The sequence below is a fragment of the Cotesia typhae genome, unplaced genomic scaffold, assembly GCF_013202065.1.
Source record: "Cotesia typhae breed Kobodo isofemale line unplaced genomic scaffold, CoteBio_Ctyphae contig_5, whole genome shotgun sequence".
Lineage (NCBI taxonomy): Eukaryota > Metazoa > Arthropoda > Insecta > Hymenoptera > Braconidae > Cotesia > Cotesia typhae.
Window position 1 is genome coordinate 3,939,029 of NW_027423757.1, and position 19,509 is coordinate 3,958,537.

The following is a 19,509-nucleotide window of genomic DNA, read 5'->3' on the forward strand; positions in this document are numbered from 1 at the left end:
TCTAATATAAATTAATGAAATCAGTCGTACAAAATTAAAAAATAATTAATAAAAAAATATAAGTAAATCTAGTCGTAAGCGGTTTAAAGTAACGATATGCAAATACGAGTGGTCCGGTCGTTGTTTTAGTATAATAAAGTTGTATCACACATACATACTGTTTTACCAAAATATCGGCAGCAAAAAACAGAAAATTATAATTAATTGGATAAAGCAACACAATATTAAAGATAACGACAACAACAAATGAAAAAACAATAAAGAGTATTATTCTATATATAATAATGATTAATGGTTTTTAATACCTAATTCCCTATTTTTTATGCTAATTTTATTTTTATTACATTCGACATATATATTCATTTTTTATAAATTGGGTAAGCGGTGAAATAAGGGTCAGCCAATAATTAAATAACTGGTATGCAAAGTAAGAAACAATTAAACCTATACCAACAATCCAAATTGCCTTCATCAAGTTATATCTAAATCTGCCACGCGCGTGGTCCATCGGCTCTTTCAGTACAAATTTCTTCAATCCGAACCAGTATGAAAATCCACTTATCCACCAATCAATAGTCCGTATGTCATTATAAAATAATATTTTGTCCCGATGGTTCATTCTGTCCCACACCTTCTCTGTTTCCTTAACAGTAATTCGCCAGTCTGATGAACTCCAGTACCGTATTGTCGGCATGTTTATTGTTATTTTATAAAATGCTGCAAGAGCTCTGAAATTATAATAACATTAATAATTATTTTTAATAATTTTAAATTTATTTAAATAATATATATCTTACTGAGGTTTTTGTAACATTGCTAGTAACGCAATATCGGCAACTAATGCTGGTATGAAATGTACGAAGAAATGAAGTACCCAAAATACAAATTGACAAGGAACTTCAATCATGAAATTGGGAGCGAGGGTTTTTAAGGATGGACCTTCTCTGCCTCGTGGTACTGCATGCAGTTCAAACTCTCTTAACGTTACAGGTTTTATCGTTGAAGATGCGTAATTGAAGACGTAAATTTTTCCAATTTCTTTTCTGCTAGAAAAAATTTTTATTAATTTTTCCTCAAGATCAAAATTTTACGAAATAAAATAAAGAGAATTCTTATAATTTCCTCGATATTTAAAATAAAAATATATATAGTTTTATATATATTTAGTTTTATATCGTTTCAATTTTGCTCAGATGAAAAAGAATCCTCACTTCGAGAACTACCGAGAGTACTCAATAGAAGATTACATTAAATAGCAGTAAGTCGAAAAATACCCAATAAATTTTTTTATATAAAAAAAATTCCTTTACGATGGAATAAAAAAAAAAAAAAAAAAAAATTAAGCAGATTTAAATCCCTCTTTTCTATAAAAATTGACAATATGATTACCTATTCGTTACAGTGTCCCAAGTAATAGCAAGGATTGAATTTGCGCACATATCTGCTGGAACATGATCTTGGACCGCTTTATTAGTATTATTTAAGTGAACTATTCCTAATCCGTAGCCAAGAAAGGGCAATGCTGGTCCATTCCAATTACCGCACCATCCAGGGAACGGTTCCATATAAGTCGAGATTACTAAAAATAATTATAATACCTTAATATTTTAATAAAATTCTACAAAAAAATGAAATTACTCACTCTGACTTGGCCTGTAAATAATACAAGGAAAAGAAGCTTCTTTGGCGTATTCTTCAACCAGAGTTTCGGCGATGGATTTACCAAAGGTGTAAATATTGACCCATGGTTTTATTGTTTCCTCGACAGTCGATTGTGGGATTCCATATTTAGCGATTTCATCAGCGTAAATCATGTCCTCAACCATCTTGATACTCGCAGGTGATGGGTAACATACTTCCTCAATTTTTTTTTTATAAGAGTGTGAGTACGCCGTTGATATGTAGCAAAAACACCTCAATTTTTTGCACTCTTTCGCCAAGTCAATCATGTACTTTGTTCCTAATACGTTACACTTCAGGCTTTCTGATACTCGTGTCACAAATTTAACATTTGATGCATTGTGATACATCACTGTTACATTATCTGTTATTATTTTTCTGTCTTCCTCAGAAATTTCCAAGTTTTCTTCCTCCAAGTTTCCCTCAACTATTAGAACTCTAGACTCGAAATTCGGGCGGTATCTACGCAATCTATCAAACAACTAAAGTAATATTTCCTTTTTTTTAATTATTTTTTTTTTTTTTAACAAATACATTTAATAAATAAAAACTACTTAATTAATATTTTAAGTTTTTAGTGGCTGTCCAGTCTAATACAACAATTTTTTCTCTAATTTTTCGTAATATTGTTAGCCTGTATTTCCCTCCAGGCATAAACAAATTATCGTCAATTCATGTTTGGAAGAAATCTTAAGAAAAGGAAAATCTTAAGGAAGATTGAAAATTTCTTGAACGAAATTAAATTTTCTTAAGCCAAGAAAATTTTTTCTTACTCCAAAATAACGTCGGTCTTCCTTACAATTTTCTTGCTTCAAGAAAATTTTTTTTTCTGTGTATGAAAAATTAGAGAAAAAATTTTTATATTAGACTGGACAGCCAATAAAAACTAAAAATATAAAGTATTATTAAACCAGTCTTTAGAAAAAAAAAAAAAAAAAAAACTACTTACCTCATTTTGAAAATATTTCTTCATACGTTCTTTGGCGGATAATTTTCGTGACCTCACTATTAAAATTAATTTTTTTATTTCCGGGCAGCCTCTTAGAATTTTTTCAACAAAACATTTTCCCAAAAAACCAGTGCACCCAGTTAAGAGTATTGTTTGTCCCTTAAAAAATTGTTGTATTTCGCTTACTTCGGTATCATCTTCACCAAAATCGTCTTCATTACTAATTCGCCGATATATATCCTCCATGATTGTTTAAAAAACGTTTACTTTTTTATCCTGATTATCCAGCTGAGATTTTTTCAAAAAAAAAAAAAATATAATAAAAAATTGTTAAATTAACTTATTACTTATAAAAAAAAAACAATATTTGTAATATGAGTTATCAGTTCTATATACTTTTAACACGAATTATTTAAGTACACTGTTTCAAAAATTAATGAATCACTAGTTTTTATACCGGATTGATAATCAGCTAATTAACTAAATATTCATGAGGAATATATGCAAGAAGTTTAATACAGACTTATTCTACTGTTTATATTATTTTTGAACTCGCTGACATCACTGTGGTTCACGGTCAAAATATTCATTGGTTTTTACTAGTAAGTGTGTCATGTAGATCGGCTTTATCAAATAAAAATTACGTATGTAACTAAAGAAATTAGAAGTAAAAATATATAACTTTTTTTTTTTATGCGCAGCATTTATAAAAAAAATTAAAACTTGTAGAAGAAATTTCTTCGAAGTCTTAAAAGCAATTGTTTATTATCTGACATATTAGTCAAAAATTTTCTTTGGTTGAAGAAAGTAAAAAAAATATATTGATTAAAAAACAAATTTTTTATTTATTTGTTTCTCTCTTTTTTTTTTTTGCATGGAAAAATAAAACTGTTTATCCTAAATTTTGAAAAACTTAACATTCATTATAACTTACTATTTAAGCAGTTCAACGGATCATTTTCTGAATTGTAAAATTAAATTTTCAAGTAGTAAATAAATTCAATACGCTGTAGTTAAAACTTGAATTTATTTATTTACAAAAAAATACAACCAAAACTTATTACATTGCAAATTAAATTCAATACGTCAAAAAAATTACAAGGAATGTTTTGTTCAATAAAATATGTGAATATTTTTTTATCAATTTACATTATGTTGGTTCTTTAAATTTAATGAAAGTTTGATAATGATTCACAATAAATGACTAACACAGCAAGCATTAATTCAGTTATTTATACGGGACGTTAGAATGTCAAGAACAGTCATAAATATACATAACTTTTAGTTCTTAATTATAATCATTAAATAACTTCCAAGTGTTCAAAATAATAATATATGTAGATCAATCCATACAAGAAGTGATAACAGAATAAATATGTCAAAAATATGTACATCTATTTAATTAATTCTTTAGACCATTGTCGAATGGATTTTTAATTTCTGTAAAATGATCTGCATTTTTTTTTTTTTTTGATTTCATGTAAAGCTTTGTGTCTATAAAAAAGGTTTTTCAATTCTTTATAATTTCTTTGATCTACAGATAGTAAATTTATAATATTTAATTTTTAAATTTACTGCAAAAATGTTTCGGTATAAAATTAGCATTGTAACCTTTACTCCGGTTTTTTTTACACCTTTCAAGTGCAGACATAAATTTATTTATATACTTCGGGTAGATGCAGTGTAAAAGTTATTCTGGATTTTTATTATTTTAAATTAATTTATAAATATGAGTTAAGTAGTAAAAATAAATATCTTTTTGAGCAGAAAAATATTTTTTTGCTTACTGTAAAACTTAAAAATGGCACTTATGATGAGTAAATGATATATATCATTAAGCAAATAATGAAAGATTTGGTCACTGTTATTAACAATAGTTACGTTTATATAATCACGTTAATTATTCATACAAACTACGCGTAATCATTTCCATTATAAACACATTTTCAAAATATTTTTCTTCAATATTCTACCGCTATTTTCATTTTATACATTCAATTCAGTTTATTTTATTCAAAACATTCATAATAATCTCCAAATAATGCGTAATTTTAATTTTAATACCATTTTTAAAGATAAATACCCATCTAAACATTTATATTTATATTTAAAGCAAGTTAATGAAATATTATTATGTAGAGGCACTCATTTTTTTATAATCCATTAATCTCAAGACATTTACTGTAATTTTTTTTTTCTACGTTCTTCCTAAAGACTCAATTTAAGCTTTTTTCAATAATGATAAAAATCTCCAGCGTACATCTTTATAAGAAATACATAATAGAGTTCAATTAAAATATCTTTCAAAAAGTTATCTATGTAAAAGTATACAAAATAAATTACAGCTTAGATGATTGTACATTAAAAGGCGAAGATTCGACAAAGATTTTAAATTATTTTAATGTAAGTTTTGGATCTTGGCTTGTCGCTTAAAAATTATTTAATAAATAAGTATAATAATTAAATATTTGTACTGACTAATGACAACGATGATTTAAAATAGTTATTATACAGTATAGATCACAGCGATATTTAGGTAAGCTTATCATTACTCTTTTATTAATAATAATTGCACCTGTTTGATTAATAATTTTATAAAATTTAAATAAACTTTCTACGTTCATTTACTTCCTCATTGTTGTCTCGAGTTATTAGATAATATTCTGTCGTAGGTAGAAAAAAAATTATTCTTTAAAATAATTATGCAATTTATGAATTACAATGACATGAAAAAATTAATAATCATTTAATTTCTTTGATTTTTCTAATATAATTCTCAAGAAATAGCTTCAACGTAATACTATCTAGTTACAAGAGTATTTATTGAAATAACAAAATAAATAAAAATATAAGCTTTGTTTTTGTACGTAAACATATAATGAAGCTTGTAAAAATAATTAATTTAATTCACTAGTAGATTCTTTGATATTGCAAGTATTTATATCCAGCGAGTATATCTCTAAATTCTCAGTTATAACAATCCGTTTATCATTAATCAAAGAACCGTTTGTATTATTAGAATAAATTTTATGAACACTGTCAAAGTGCTTAGAAATATCAGTCTTAGAATAAAATATTTGATTACAATATTCACAACTCAGTATTTTATGTACTTGATGTACTTTAACATGTTTAATTAGTTCAGACTTTTGTGAAAATATTTTATCACAAATCGTGCAGGTAAATAGTTTAATACTAGTATGAGTACGTTCATGTATAGTTAATGCGCCTTTACGTGTGAAACTTTTATTACACTGTTGACATGTATGAGGTCGTACTTCAGAATGAACTTTCATATGCTGACTAAGATTACTTGAGCATCTATATTGCATATTACATATTTTACATACGTAGGGGCGTTCGCCAGTGTGTATTCTTTCGTGGACAAGACGCGCTTCTTTTGTAACGAACGCTTCATCGCAGAATTGACACGTGTGTGGCCTTTCCGTTGAATGTATTGATTTAGTATGGTATTTTAATGAACTTTTGTTAGCAAATTTTTTTCCGCATATATCACATTCAACTCGCGGCTGTGTACCATTGTGCGTACGCTCATGATTCAACAATGCAGAGCGTTTTGGAAATGCTCTTGAACATATTTTACACTGGTATATTTCTTTGTCATTGCATTTTTTTTTAATACTTTCAAGGATATCATTTTCGGTGTGCTCTTTTCGATGTAATTTTAACTCGCTCATTGATTTAAATCTGCTTTCACATACCTGAAAATATATATATTATTTTCATTATTATAATTAGAAAATTTAATTTAATTAATTCAAAAGTTAATTGATAAATAATTTAATTAAATAAAATCATTACTCAACTATGGACTCAAAATTTAATTAGTGTAAATAGCAGTCTAAATATCAAGAAATTCTTTATAAATATTTGAAGAAACTATATACTATCTGACTTAAATAACTTTATTAATTAATTAATAAAACTGCGCATAGACTGAAGTAATTACTTCATTGAAAATTGATGATAAATAATTAAACTTGAAATTATATTATAATTTATTATTGAAGTATATATTGAAGTGAATTAATTAAAAACATCAAAATAATTTTATTGATATAATGAGGAAGAATATTCCAATTAACTAATAGTTGTTAAATTTCATTAACTACAAAGGTTACATAATACGATTACTTTTAGTCGAATTAGCAATAATGCTCTTTAGAAAAAATAATAATTTGGAAAATTATTACTTACGCTACAAGTGTACATCCCATCATTTTTAGCATGCCTTTTCATGTGTGCATTCATATTAGCTCGGCGATTGAATGATACTCCGCAGATAGGACAACTGTGTTTATTTAAACCATGCGAAAGTCGGTGTTGTCGTAATTGGATTCTTTTGGAAAAGGATTTTCCACATTGCTCACATTTGTAAGGTTTATCGCCATTATGTTGATTTATATGCTCTTTCAAATGAAATCTATAGAAAATATAAATTCAACTCTGTATAATTATGTTCAGTACTTGAAACAGGATATTTGTTCATATTTATCTTTTGAAACTCATATTGGAAAAGTTTTACTTTTATTTGAATAAATTAAACAGCGAATAATATGAATTTTGTTATATAAAACGGTTTCAAATTGAAAATTTTTGTGCATCAATTCATGAATCAATTTACAAAACTCAATCATAAAATATAAACTCGAAAAATAATTTAATTTTAAAATTACATTTATGAGCCTTTTAAAAATTCTATTTTAATAAATTGACAGACTTTTTTGTGATACTAACTCTAATCCTATAATAATCATAAAAATAAATGTGTATTAACCTTGATCTAAAAGCATTTCCACATATTTCACAATTGTGCCTTTTTCTCTTAGCAACATCTAAATGTGTACGTTTGTGTCCCCTTAAATTATTAGAATGCTTAAAACTTTTACCACAAAGATCACAGAGATACGGTTTATCTTGACGATGCGTAGCCTCATGAACATCTAGGCTTGACCATTTTTCATAAACTTTGTCACAAACTCCGCATTTGAATAGCATTTGTAGTCCGCTATGTTTTTCGGAAATATGATTTTGCAGATCCTTACGATTGAAAAATGACGATGAACAATGTCCGCATTTGCGTTCTTGATCTGGAAAAGTTGTTCTGGTATGATATAAGTCATGAATTAATAAATCTTCTTCTTTGTTAAATAAATCCTTACACTTTTTACATCTAAATGGTGGATAACCATTTTGATTATTATACAACGCATTAGTGTCTTCAAATGTTTGTTCACCATCGAACATATTTTCAACAATATCACATTTATCATTTCTGCTACATAAACTTATTTGCTCCTGTGATTGCTGTTGGTCATTTTCCATAATTAAACTTTTAACATTATTTTCAACAACTGGATTATTTGGTGTATTGTTTGCAGACTCGAGCGATGCTAATGGTTCTAATAATAAATTATTTAAATCTGATCGAAGTACATACTTAAAACGATCATTTAATTTTGTTGATGTGTCATTTGGACATTGTATTACTGTTTGATTAACTTGTATTACTTGTGCTGTTGAATTATTTTCAGTTACTTGATTATTCAATTCTGCTACAGATATATTACTAGATTTATCTTTGTCTGTTATTGCTGCTAAATCATCAACTATTGGAACTGTTGAATCCATACACATTTCATTGTTTATTTCTATTTCGTATAATGAGATTAATTCACGATATCTATCTTCATCATTATTCTGAAATTAATAAACAAAACATTTTTATTTTTGTTATATTCTGTGATAAGCTGTTAAATAAACCTCGAAATTAGTCATTTTGAAATTAATTAATAATAAACGACATGATAATTTGGCATAAATTAAAAGTTAACAATTTATAATACAAAATTGTGAATATATTGAGTTGTGAACCGCAGAGGGCTACGAAGAAAATCAATACTTGAGTTTAGTAGATAGAATTCTTATTTTTAAAATATTATTTCCAACAAAATTACAGATAATTTTAAATATAACACATAATCTTTTAACATCTTAATGTTAATGAAACCTAACAATTGAATAACCCTATAAAATATATAATTACACTTTCTATCCAGTACTAAAAATTAAAATGATTAATAATTAATAAATAATTTGAATTTAACCGATTACTATTTATACAGTATTTCAGAAGTTTTCTTCTCAAATATTCAACATCAATTTCCCATAATTAAAAAAAAAAAAAACCGACAAATGGTATTTAACTCGTGATTACTAATTAATAATTTTTTACCAAATAATTTATGTGAGCGCATTATTTTTTAAATAATCAGCGCAGCCAATCTAATACTCGAAATGATAATTTAATTAATATAAAAAATACAACTATTACGGCTCAAAAATTTATTACTTAAAATGATTGTAAGTAGTTCAATGAATTACCTGAAACTATTAAAGATCAAAATACGGTTTCTAGTTTGTAAGAAAATAAATTGATACCCAAATATTCTATGTAAATTTTAAACTGTGATCAAAATAGCTAATGCTAAACAAAAAAAAATACTAATATTACTTCAGCTAAGATTACAATTATCAAGACTAAAAAAAAGTTACAAAAAGATACAATTGTACTAATAATAAAAATATATGAATAAGATCACCTTACTAGGAAGATTAAGATATTTTCTTAATCTAATATCAGTTTGTAAGGACGTAATAACTAAAGAATGAGAAATTTCCAATTTATCATAGCAATCAACGCACATTTTGAGCGGCATTGACTCACTAGGATCAATAGATATTGGCAAATGTAAACGTATTTTATCAATTGTCTTCAAGTTTATTTGCTTATCAGAAAGTATGTCAATACCATCGTTAATTGATTGGCCACACAGTCTACATAAACTGCTGTATCTTACTCCAATGTCATCATTACCATCACCGCCGTCCTCATACTGCCCAATATTTATATTTATATTGCAGTATTTGTTTAAATTACTATTCCCGCTATCAATAGATGAAACATTACTATTAATTTCATTTATATGGCAGCTTGTGGGATGTAGATCGCGGTTATAAACAGTGTCTCTAAAATTGGTTGACGAACAATCGTTTACATCGTTGATACAATTGTTTAATTGCATTATGTTGATGATATCATCATTTGACCCCGATGTAGTAGGTGTATATTGTTTCAAGTCGTGGTAATGTGAATCCGATACCGAGTCATTATTTAATTGTAATTGATGATGGAATAATGTCGGTACAGCACCTTCTGTTAATATTATACGTTCTGTTTTACTTATGAAGTAACGATCTTCAATGTGATTTGAGCATATGTAATAATTATTGTGCAACTCTACTCTTGATTTGATTAATAAATCTGGTCTGCCGCAATTGTGGGCCCAAACTGTGGACCTAGTTGGAAAAAAATGATTTTAATTAATAAATAAATAATAAATTTTATAAGAGATAAAAAATTTATAATTTTTTTTTTATAATTAATTAATATAACTATAATAAAAAAATATAGAATTTGAAAAGTATTAACAAATTATTATTAAGAGAAAAAGCAAAGTCAATTTATGATAATAAGTATTTATGCTGCATTCGAAAATTCTCTATCTCTAGATACATAATTAAGAAATAACCTTTTATCTCGTGAACTAATGACATTTTTAAAGATATAAGCTCATCCCGATGTTACTCTCATCAAGAGCTTTCATTTAAGTACCCACATCAATTTTTCACATATTTATATATATTATATATATGTATATATGAAAAATATATCAAAATGCATGTGGGTACTCAAATGAAAACTCTTGATGAGTCTAACATCAGGATCAGTTTACATCTTTAAAAATGTCAATAGTTAAAAAAGTACAGTGCAATTTAACAAAAGTCATTATTTAATAAAGCAAAATTTTATTTATTTATAGATCACAAGTAACGGCAGTCACATCGTGACTGTAAATTATTATTTTATTAATGACTTTATTAACTTAAGTAACCTTGTAATTTTTTTTACAAAAAAAAAAATATCAGTGAGAAAAATGAATTATAAATAAATAACGTAGTGTAATAAATAATAATAAAATATTACATTTATAATTTTTAAAGATTATGATTGCTTAAATGTTAACAACTGAAGAAAAAAATTCTGAATTTAAAAAAAAATAAAAAATTAATCAACTTTTTGGCCTAAGAACCTTGTAGGGGATGCAAAAACGATTCGATTTATATCATAAGTTAATTTTATATCGTTTCTTTCCTTGAATTTTTTGAAACCATGAATCTGTATTGAACATACTTAAATTTATCATGAATAAAAATAAAATTTTATCAAAAATAAATAGAAAAAAATAAATATTTGATTAAGTATATTAAGATAATGAATCTTACATTTCATTGTTAGGGAAGCTGATAAAAATAATATCACTTGAATCTTCATTTTTAGATGAATATTTACATGTACTTACTGCACAAACAACTTTCATCATTTTTATAATAATAATAATTGTTATTAATAATAATTACATAAAAAATAATAAATATCAAAATATTTTTATGTAAACACGATATAAATGAGTTTTCTTAATGAGTACAATTATATTTTTAATTTATTCTACACAAAAAATATTTATAATACAATAACAATAATAACAATTATTAATTAACGATATAATTAAAGTATTAATATCTTGAACACAACAATTCCAAGTATCAGAGTAATAAAATAATATTTAAATAACATAAATGACAACTGTTTAATATGTTTGATGATACCATTGGAAGAATAAAAATAATGAAAAGTCAAAAAATATTTTTGGATTAGCACAACTGTCAAGTAGTTTATAGAAACACCACAGTATTAAAGTATGGCATTAGTATTGTAATTATTGTGTATGTGCAAGAAAAATACACATGGACGACGAACACACACAATTGTGTATAAATATTTATTACACTTGCGCTCTCTACTATGGTTTAACTGAAAGTATTTTTTGTAGCGGTAATTTCAAATATTAATAATTGTCAATAAATTGTTTAAATACAATTTTATATAAAATATTGAGAATTTTATCTGTTTTATGCGTATGAACATATTAAGAATAAATTATCAATTTTTTGTAGTTATTTTTCTCAATTTTTTTCATGAAAATTTTAATGATACTGAAATTGAGAGACATCTGATTATTTTTAGAATTTTTTTAACAAACAAATTATAGCAATAAAATTTTATTGAAAAATTTTATCTTTAGAAGCTCTGAAAAATTATAAATGAAATTTTTATAAATAATTTTTGATGCCTAATTTATTTTTCAAGCAAAATCAAAAGATTGTCAAGTGTCTGCTAACTATAGCTTCATAAATTTTAAGGATTAAATTTTTAAGATGTTTTTAAAACATGATATTTAAGTTAGCTGACACTTGACCATTTTTTTTTTATTTTATTTAACAAAGTTTTACATGTGAAACTTTTTAATTTAATTTTTTTATAATAATTTAATTGCTACAAAATTCCAAAAAAATGTTTAATATCTATCAACTTTATGACATTAAAGTTAGGTGCGACTTTATAATTTTTTAATTTTATTTAACAAAAAAATTTGTTCCAAAAAATTATTTTTAAAAAATTGCATTTTCAATTTATTAAAATTTCTAAATACTCATTTTTTTAATGCAGCAATTTATTTATTAGAAAAATTATTAAATATCGGCTACATTAATTTTCATTTTTAAAACAAAATTAATAAAATACTAAAGTTTCATAATATTGAAGTTAGCCGTCAGCTGTTAATTTTAAAAATTTTTTTAATAAAGCAATTACAATAAAAAAATGCTTCTAAAAATTTTCACTTGTAATTTTTATCAATTTTTACATGTGAAACTTTTTAATTAAATTTTTTTTATAATAATTTAATTGCTTCAAAATTCTAAAAAAATTTTTAATATCTGTCAACTTTATGACATTAAAGTTAGTTGCCACTTTATAATTTTTTAATTTTATTTAACAAAAAAATTTGTTCTAAAAAATAATTTTTAAAAAATTGCATTTTTAATTTGTTAAAATTTCTACAAGTCTATTTTTTTAACAATTTTTTTTCTCACAGTCACATAATAAAAGAATAAATTGTCAATATTTTTTAGTTTTTCCTTAATAATTATAGAAAAAAATAGTTATCGAAAATTCCACCATAAAACAGTGGCGTTAAAAGCAATCTATTTGTATCGTTTACTCTCTTACACACAACAGCTGTTGAGGAATTATTTTCTTTATCTGTCTCACTCTGACGGAACTGACATTCGTGACACTGTAGTACTGTAGTAAGTACCTCCTAGACTGCTATGGCTATGACTGAGTCAGTACACACTACAGTAAGTTGAATTGCAGTAGTCTTTGGAGTGTCTTTTTCAACCTAACCTATTTTATTATATTATTAGTTATTGCTTTACATACCTACTAAGACTACTTTTGTAATATCAATGATAAAACAGAATAAAATAGAAAATACATTAGATCGTGATATGTGATGGCTCCGTCAATGCCCAATTTTCGTGTAAATATCAATCGTTTTATTAATGATTCTCTATTATTTCAATATTTAATAATATTATTTGGAGTATTTAATTTATCGCTGTGTCTCTACGAGGATCAAGTTGGCAAATTTGATTGGTAAGTATTTAATTAATAATAAATTATTACTTATTCATTTTTCTATCTACTTACGTGTCTATATTTTTTAAATTTGTGTTAAGGTTACTGTAATAAGCTTATTAGTTTTGACACGTATGCGAAATGATTAGACATTTTTTTATTATTTCAGGAGACAAAATTATGTTGGAGAAATTAAATTTTCAAGTTTTGACACTGTTTCGGCAGCGGCTAAACTAATTGTTGCTACTGAGGAAAATGTTGTTGCTGCGTTGAATTTAAAATCAGGTATAAGTCGGCTAGTTTATTGATATTTTTACACATCAACTATTGTTATTATCGGCATTATTGAATTATATGTCCTATTATAATATTACTTTTTTAATCAAACTACTTATTGTTCATTAAATTTATTCACAATAATTAATTTTATTTTTATAAAAAAAATAATCCTGAAATGATTTAATATTTTTCTATTTATAATAATTCATGTCTATAATTTTAACAGGTCAAATATTATGGAGAAGAGTATTAGAACGTGGATATGCGGGTAAAATTCATGCATTGGGTGGAATATCCGATGGAAAATTAATATCCGTAAGCGGTGGAGTGCCCGCTATCGTACGTGTTTGGGATTTAGCCACTGGACATATTTTAAATGAGTGGCCTTTAGCTGAACAAAATCCTGAAAGGTAAATTTTTTATCTTTGAATGAAAAAAATTATTTTGAGTATTAGAAATTATTTTATCAATTTAAATAACCTATAAAAAATTAATCAATAATTTTTTTTTTTTTCACAAAATCAATAAAAGTTCATAAGAAATAATTTTGTGTGGGTTATTTTGGACAGTTACCAACACAATTTTATAATTTAATCGCTTTTATTAATTTCTTTTCATAGTTTTAATTTTCACGAGTTCAATAATTATTTTATAATCACAGTAGGTTTCGTTTTGGCTTTACTATAATTTATTTTTACAGACTAGATACTCCATTCATATCATTTTCTACATTTGGATTATACTCAACTGAAAGGTTTTGTTTTTCAGATATATATATATATATATATATATATATATATATATATATATATATATATATATATATATATATATATATATATATATATATATATATATATATATATATATATATATATATATATATATATTTATATATAAAGCACTTTCAAATATTTTGTGCAATATTTGTTGTTGTATTGGTTATTAAATATTAATTATTAATTAAATTGTTTCACAGATAAATACTATTACACATTAAGAGGTTACATGGGTTTCTTTCGGGAAAAATGGCCTATTTTCAACTATTTTTTTAATAGAAAAAATGAAATATTTCATTAAAACTTATACTACAAATATTTAATATTTTCAAATTTTTGACTTTGCCTTATATAACTATTATTCGGATCAATTTGAAACTTTAGGACAATATTCTAGAAATGTTTTAAAATTTAATAAGACAAAAAAATCGATTTTTTGAAACCGTGAAACCCATGTAATCCCGTAATTGATCAAGCATCGTATTGTCGTTGATATTGCAATAATCCGTAACTAGATTTTGCTATAAGACCTATTTTTTATAAAATAATATTAAAAATTAAGTTAATGGCAAATTTTAGTTACGGAATACTTTCTATTTTTACTTCATTGAAAATTATTTAATAAATGGAATAATTTTTTTTTCTCTAGATTAGAAGATGTCAAATGGCACTTAAAAGATGGCACATTGCATCACATTCTACCGATTTACAGCAGTGGTGTTGAAGTTACTTTATACGACAGCAAGACTGGTGAAAAATTAGACACACGAAAAGTTTCTGCGCCGTTTATAACGCCGGAGACTGAGTAAGATTTAAAATGAACAATATTACCAAATTCGTGAATTTTTGCAAGTAAATTTATCGGAATTTTTTTAAATTGCAGATGTGTTTTAGCGGCACCTTATCTAGGATGCCTTAAAGGCAATACCTTTGATGATTCACTAGCCATACTATTTCTAGTCCACTTATTTGATAATAATTCACAACCACAGTCTATAACAATAAATAATATATTCGGCGCTGGTGCAAAGGGCCCATTCCATGTTAAATCAATACCTGGAGACGAATCGGTTTTGACAATAATTGCTGATGGTGATAATAGACAACATATATTAATACCTGGCAATCAAGCAAATACTATTCCTAGAGATATTCCTGCAAATGCGAATTTGTATGTTACAACTATTGATAACGAGAAAGTCTTACTTGAGACGACGTACAAAAATGGGGTAAGCATTATATTTATTTTCATAAATTTTTATTAGTTTAATTATATAAAATGTTAAAAAAATTTTTTTAATTTTTAGGTAATAGAAATAAAAGCTGTTAAATTATTAACATCAGAACTTCTCGAAGATTATTCGTCAACTACGTCCCATGAATCACTATTCTCACCAATCATAAAAGCATCTGTTTGCCCAAAATTAAGTAAAGGAATAATGTGCAGGCATCTATTGTCATCTGAAGATCACAGTGTTGCATTACTGCAGCACAATAAATTAATATGGATACGTGAAGAAGCTTTGGCTAGTATAATAACCGTTGAAATGGTTGAACTACCAATGTCTGATCGTGACCAAACGCTTGAAACAGAGTTCGATAAAAAAGAAAGTAAGTTATTTATATTTCTTTCTTAACTAAAAAAAAATTAAAAAACTATTATCCTTATAATAGTATTAAAAAAGTAATAGATTCATATTTATCCTAACGATCAATTGGCATGATTTTGTTCATCTTATGTTGATCATTGATTGAATATTAGGTGAATTTAATCATTGTATTCTACAGTAATTTCTTAATATCGATATGAATTATTGTTAGGAGTTTATTTTAACGTAAAAAAATATTTTATATTTATTATTAATATTGTTAATTGTTAAATTATAATTCGTGATGTAAAGAAATAATTGACATGGTATTAATAAAATTTATTTTGTGAATGGCTGCTGGCAGGTATCGATATAGACGGTTCATGTAAGTAGTTTATTGCAGGATAGGCTGGTTTTAATCAATAATTATTTCGATTTAAATTATAAATAATCGCATGAGTTTAGCAGTATTATAGTGTAGTAGATTGAGCATGGTGGTTTAAATTAATCAGCGCAGTTCAGATCGCGACTACAAATAAATAGACAGTATTTTACTAGATCATCTGTTTATCCAAAAGCTACTGCGTACTTTAGTAATTGAAGTAACAATTATGATAGATATAATTGCTTATTATTATTGATTAATAATTGGATTTATTTGCATGAGTTTACAGAAAAATTTTATTGAAAAATTATTCATCCGTGGATTTTCAATATTGTAACAGAATTTATATTTGCTTTTTTACTGATTGAAATAAAAAACTTTATTTATTATGTTAGAGTGGATATAAATATTTTGTGAAGATATTTTTTCTTTTTGTATTGGTTATAAGTAAGTTATTTAGAACTTCAACTAATTTTTCTTTTTTATTTTATCTTTATCAGGGGATGTTATTGGAATGTTTACAAGAAGACTGACGGCTCAGATGAATCAGGTGAGATCATTATTCCAAACAACTTTTGACATCAATTTACCGCAGTCAACTCAACGAGCTGATCTTGTCAGAGATAAATTTGGATTACACAAAATGATAGTTGTTGTAACGTCTGCTGGAAAGGTATAAAATTTTTTTTATTTAATCTATATTTGATAAAGCAAAATTTTATTTATTAAAAAATTTATTATTTTTATTTGATACAGTTGTTTGGAATTGAGTCAAAGAAAGGCGAAGTTATATGGCAGCTTAGAGTAAATAATATAACTAGTCTCAAAAGTGATGCGAATACCATGCTCCTGTATGTCCAAAGAGGAAGTCGGCATTTCCCGCACCCTCCACAGTGTGCGTTGTTAGCTTTAGATAAGGTAAATAACTCGAATTACATTTATTTTAAATAATCAAAATTTTCTAATCTAGTATTTACAAAACATGATTTTAATTTTTCAGAAATCAGGAGAAGGTGTAATATATACATTTAATCCAATAACGGGTCAGCCAATCGATGGATTAGTTAAATTAGGATATAAATTAAAACAGTCAATGTTATTGCATATAACGACGGATGATTTTCTTCGTCCGATATTACTTCTTGATACACGTGATAAAGTTCACGTATTTCCAGAAAATGCAACAGCTGTGGCAGCTTCTGTTGGTAAAAATACATATTTATTTACGGGTGATCAAGAGACTGGTGTATTGTCAGGATTTTCTCTTGCATACAGTACTTCAAAGGTATGAAACCATCATAAAATTATTATTAAAATTTTAAAGATTTATTTTTATAACTTTTATAATTATATTTACAGGAATTAATTGCTCATAAGGTATGGGAGTTAGTACTGTCGCCGAAAAATCAAAAAATAACTCATATCGTTTCGAAAAATTCTCTTGAGCACGTTCACTCACAAGGTCGTGTTTTGGGAGATCGATCAGTACTGTACAAGTACATTAATCCAAATTTAATTGCTATTTTAACTCAAGGTGTTGGTAATTCGTATAAAAGTAAGTTTGTAAATTATTAAGTTAAATACTTGTTATATCGCGTTACAGATGCCATAAGGGCGTATAAAAAAATTTTTTTCTTGCAAACCGACGTATTTTTGTGTGAAACGTGTCGAAATGCAAAAAAAAAATTTTTTTTCTTCAAACTAAAAATTTTTTCGGATAGAAAAAAACAACAGAATTTTTAGTATACACCCTTATGGCATTGGAGGTGGGTTTCGGGAGCCATAATAGCATATAAAAATTTTTTTTAGCATTTCTTCACATTTTAGACAAAACTACGTCGATTCCCAAAAAAAATTTTTTTATACGCCCTTATGGCTTTTCACGGGGATCTTTTGCTGGTATACGCCCTTATGGCATCTGGAACGCGATATTGTTAGTTAATAAATAGATTTTTTAATGAAATAAATTTTTTTAGATACACTTAATTTGTATCTTCTGGACGTAGTGTCCGGTGCAATGATATTTTCAATAACTCACAAACGAGTGCGTGGACCATTTCATATAGTACATTCTGAAAACTGGCTAATTTATAGTTACTATAATGATAAGAGCCGTAGAACTGAAATCGCAACATTAGAGCTTTACGAGGGTAAAGTTCAAAGCAATACCACAGTGTTCTCGTCGTTGACCACAACACGATTACCTTTAGTCGAAAGACAAGCATTTATTTTTCCTGCAACTATTGAATCAATGCAGGAAACTATTACCGAGAAAGGAATCACTAGTAAACACATACTAGGTATATTTTATTACGAATTTCATAACTGTTATATTATTTCCTCAATATAAATTAATGATTAATGAATTAATAAATTGTTTATATTTTAATTAAGTGTCTCTTGCTAATGGTGGAATTTTGGAGTTACCGTGGATGTTAGTTGATCCAAGGCGGCCTATTAATCCCGAATTAAGGGAAGAAGGTGTTATACCTTATATGCCAGAGATACCAATCCACATGGATGCCATTATTAATTATAACCAAAGTGTATTCAGGGTATCAGGAATTCATACAAGTCCCAGTGGCCTTGAAAGTACTTCTTTAGTGTTTGCTCACGGTATTGGTAAGTAATTATCACTAATATTATTTATTCGAAAGTATTTTTATATTTTACTTTATTAAAAATGTCATTTAAATTTTAATTACAGATTTATTTTATACCCGTGTGGCTCCATCAAAAACATTTGACGTTTTAAAAGAAGACTTTGACTATTATCTTATCATATTGGTCCTTTCGGGGCTGTTAATAGCGTCTTACATAACTAAAAAATTAGCATCACAAAAAGCACAGAAGCAAGCGTGGAAATAATGTCATCACATCGCCATCACAGAACATATAAAAGAAAAACAAAAAAAAAATTTATTTCAATCACTTTCTTTTTTAATTCGTCTTTATTCACAAATTAGATAATTCTTATAAATATTTAAATAAAATGTAATGGTCATGAATCATGATAATAGTAATTTATAAACAACAAGCCCCTTTTTGTAAATGGCTCGTATGTAAAATAATTTATGAAAAATACGTAATGTATGTTAAGAAATGATAAGATTATTAAATAGATAAATGAATTTGATTTTTTTTTTTTTTCTGTAAAGATTACCTTCAGCGTTTTAGACACAAATTTGTAATGTGTTTTTTAAATTAAAACTTTCTTTGTTTAC

General features: G+C 26.0%; 3 protein-coding genes across 6 annotated transcripts; 1 reads left to right on the top strand and 2 right to left on the bottom strand.

The window, feature by feature from the left end:
* Positions 1 to 247: 247 nt before the first annotated feature.
* Positions 248 to 3,015, bottom strand: LOC141531572 (fatty acyl-CoA reductase 1). Of its 3 annotated transcripts, none has more exons than XM_074249464.1 (5): positions 2,630 to 3,015; positions 1,643 to 2,162; positions 1,390 to 1,579; positions 798 to 1,046; positions 248 to 728 (listed from the first exon to the last, which is right to left on the bottom strand). In XM_074249464.1, the coding sequence occupies exons 1-5, from the start codon at positions 2,873 to 2,875 to the stop codon at positions 341 to 343; spliced, it is 1,593 nt and encodes a 530-aa protein (XP_074105565.1). In that variant the 5' UTR covers positions 2,876 to 3,015; the 3' UTR covers positions 248 to 340. The 3 variants fall into 3 exon arrangements, with proteins under 3 accessions (XP_074105565.1, XP_074105566.1, XP_074105567.1); XM_074249465.1 differs by having other exon boundaries at positions 798 to 1,043; positions 2,630 to 3,011; XM_074249466.1 differs by having other exon boundaries at positions 1,643 to 2,151; positions 2,630 to 2,764.
* Positions 3,016 to 3,642: 627 nt separating this feature from the next.
* LOC141530807 (uncharacterized) lies at positions 3,643 to 11,689 on the bottom strand. Of its 2 annotated transcripts, XM_074248135.1 has the most exons (6): positions 10,997 to 11,689; positions 9,253 to 10,009; positions 7,813 to 8,350; positions 7,428 to 7,740; positions 6,848 to 7,073; positions 3,643 to 6,351 (listed from the first exon to the last, which is right to left on the bottom strand). In XM_074248135.1, the coding sequence occupies exons 1-6, from the start codon at positions 11,092 to 11,094 to the stop codon at positions 5,527 to 5,529; spliced, it is 2,757 nt and encodes a 918-aa protein (XP_074104236.1). In that variant the 5' UTR covers positions 11,095 to 11,689; the 3' UTR covers positions 3,643 to 5,526. The 2 variants fall into 2 exon arrangements, with proteins under 2 accessions (XP_074104236.1, XP_074104235.1); XM_074248134.1 differs by having other exon boundaries at positions 7,428 to 8,350.
* A 1,302-nt stretch (positions 11,690 to 12,991) lies between these two features.
* On the top strand, positions 12,992 to 19,416 carry Emc1 (ER membrane protein complex subunit 1). The gene is made up of 13 exons (XM_074247439.1): positions 12,992 to 13,271; positions 13,423 to 13,538; positions 13,759 to 13,942; positions 14,961 to 15,116; positions 15,195 to 15,540; positions 15,619 to 15,922; positions 16,786 to 16,958; positions 17,042 to 17,203; positions 17,286 to 17,570; positions 17,645 to 17,840; positions 18,262 to 18,585; positions 18,680 to 18,907; positions 18,993 to 19,416. The coding sequence occupies exons 1-13, from the start codon at positions 13,129 to 13,131 to the stop codon at positions 19,151 to 19,153; spliced, it is 2,778 nt and encodes a 925-aa protein (XP_074103540.1). The 5' UTR covers positions 12,992 to 13,128; the 3' UTR covers positions 19,154 to 19,416.
* The last annotated feature ends 93 nt before the right edge of the window (positions 19,417 to 19,509 follow it).

What these genes read in the sequence shown, in the direction of transcription:
- Emc1 (XM_074247439.1), top strand. Translation starts at nt 13,129, where the DNA reads ATGGCTCCGTCAATGCCCAATTTTCGTGTAAATATCAATCGTTTTATT. An exon ending in GCTGAACAAAATCCTGAAAG is followed by an intron (nt 13,943 to 14,960) that starts GTAAATTTTTTA and finishes TTTTTTCTCTAG; the next exon opens with ATTAGAAGATGTCAAATGGC. An exon ending in TTTATAACGCCGGAGACTGA is followed by an intron (nt 15,117 to 15,194) that starts GTAAGATTTAAA and finishes TTTAAATTGCAG; the next exon opens with ATGTGTTTTAGCGGCACCTT.
- LOC141530807 (XM_074248134.1), bottom strand. Translation starts at nt 11,094, where the DNA reads ATGATGAAAGTTGTTTGTGCAGTAAGTACATGTAAATATTCATCTAAA. An exon ending in ATCTTAATCTTCCTAGTAAG is followed by an intron (nt 8,351 to 9,252) that starts GTGATCTTATTC and finishes TATTAATTTCAG; the next exon opens with AATAATGATGAAGATAGATA. An exon ending in GGAAATGCTTTTAGATCAAG is followed by an intron (nt 7,074 to 7,427) that starts GTTAATACACAT and finishes TATTTTCTATAG; the next exon opens with ATTTCATTTGAAAGAGCATA.
- LOC141531572 (XM_074249464.1), bottom strand. Translation starts at nt 2,875, where the DNA reads ATGGAGGATATATATCGGCGAATTAGTAATGAAGACGATTTTGGTGAA. An exon ending in AGAAATATTTTCAAAATGAG is followed by an intron (nt 2,163 to 2,629) that starts GTAAGTAGTTTT and finishes ATATTACTTTAG; the next exon opens with TTGTTTGATAGATTGCGTAG. An exon ending in GCAATGTTACAAAAACCTCA is followed by an intron (nt 729 to 797) that starts GTAAGATATATA and finishes TTATAATTTCAG; the next exon opens with AGCTCTTGCAGCATTTTATA.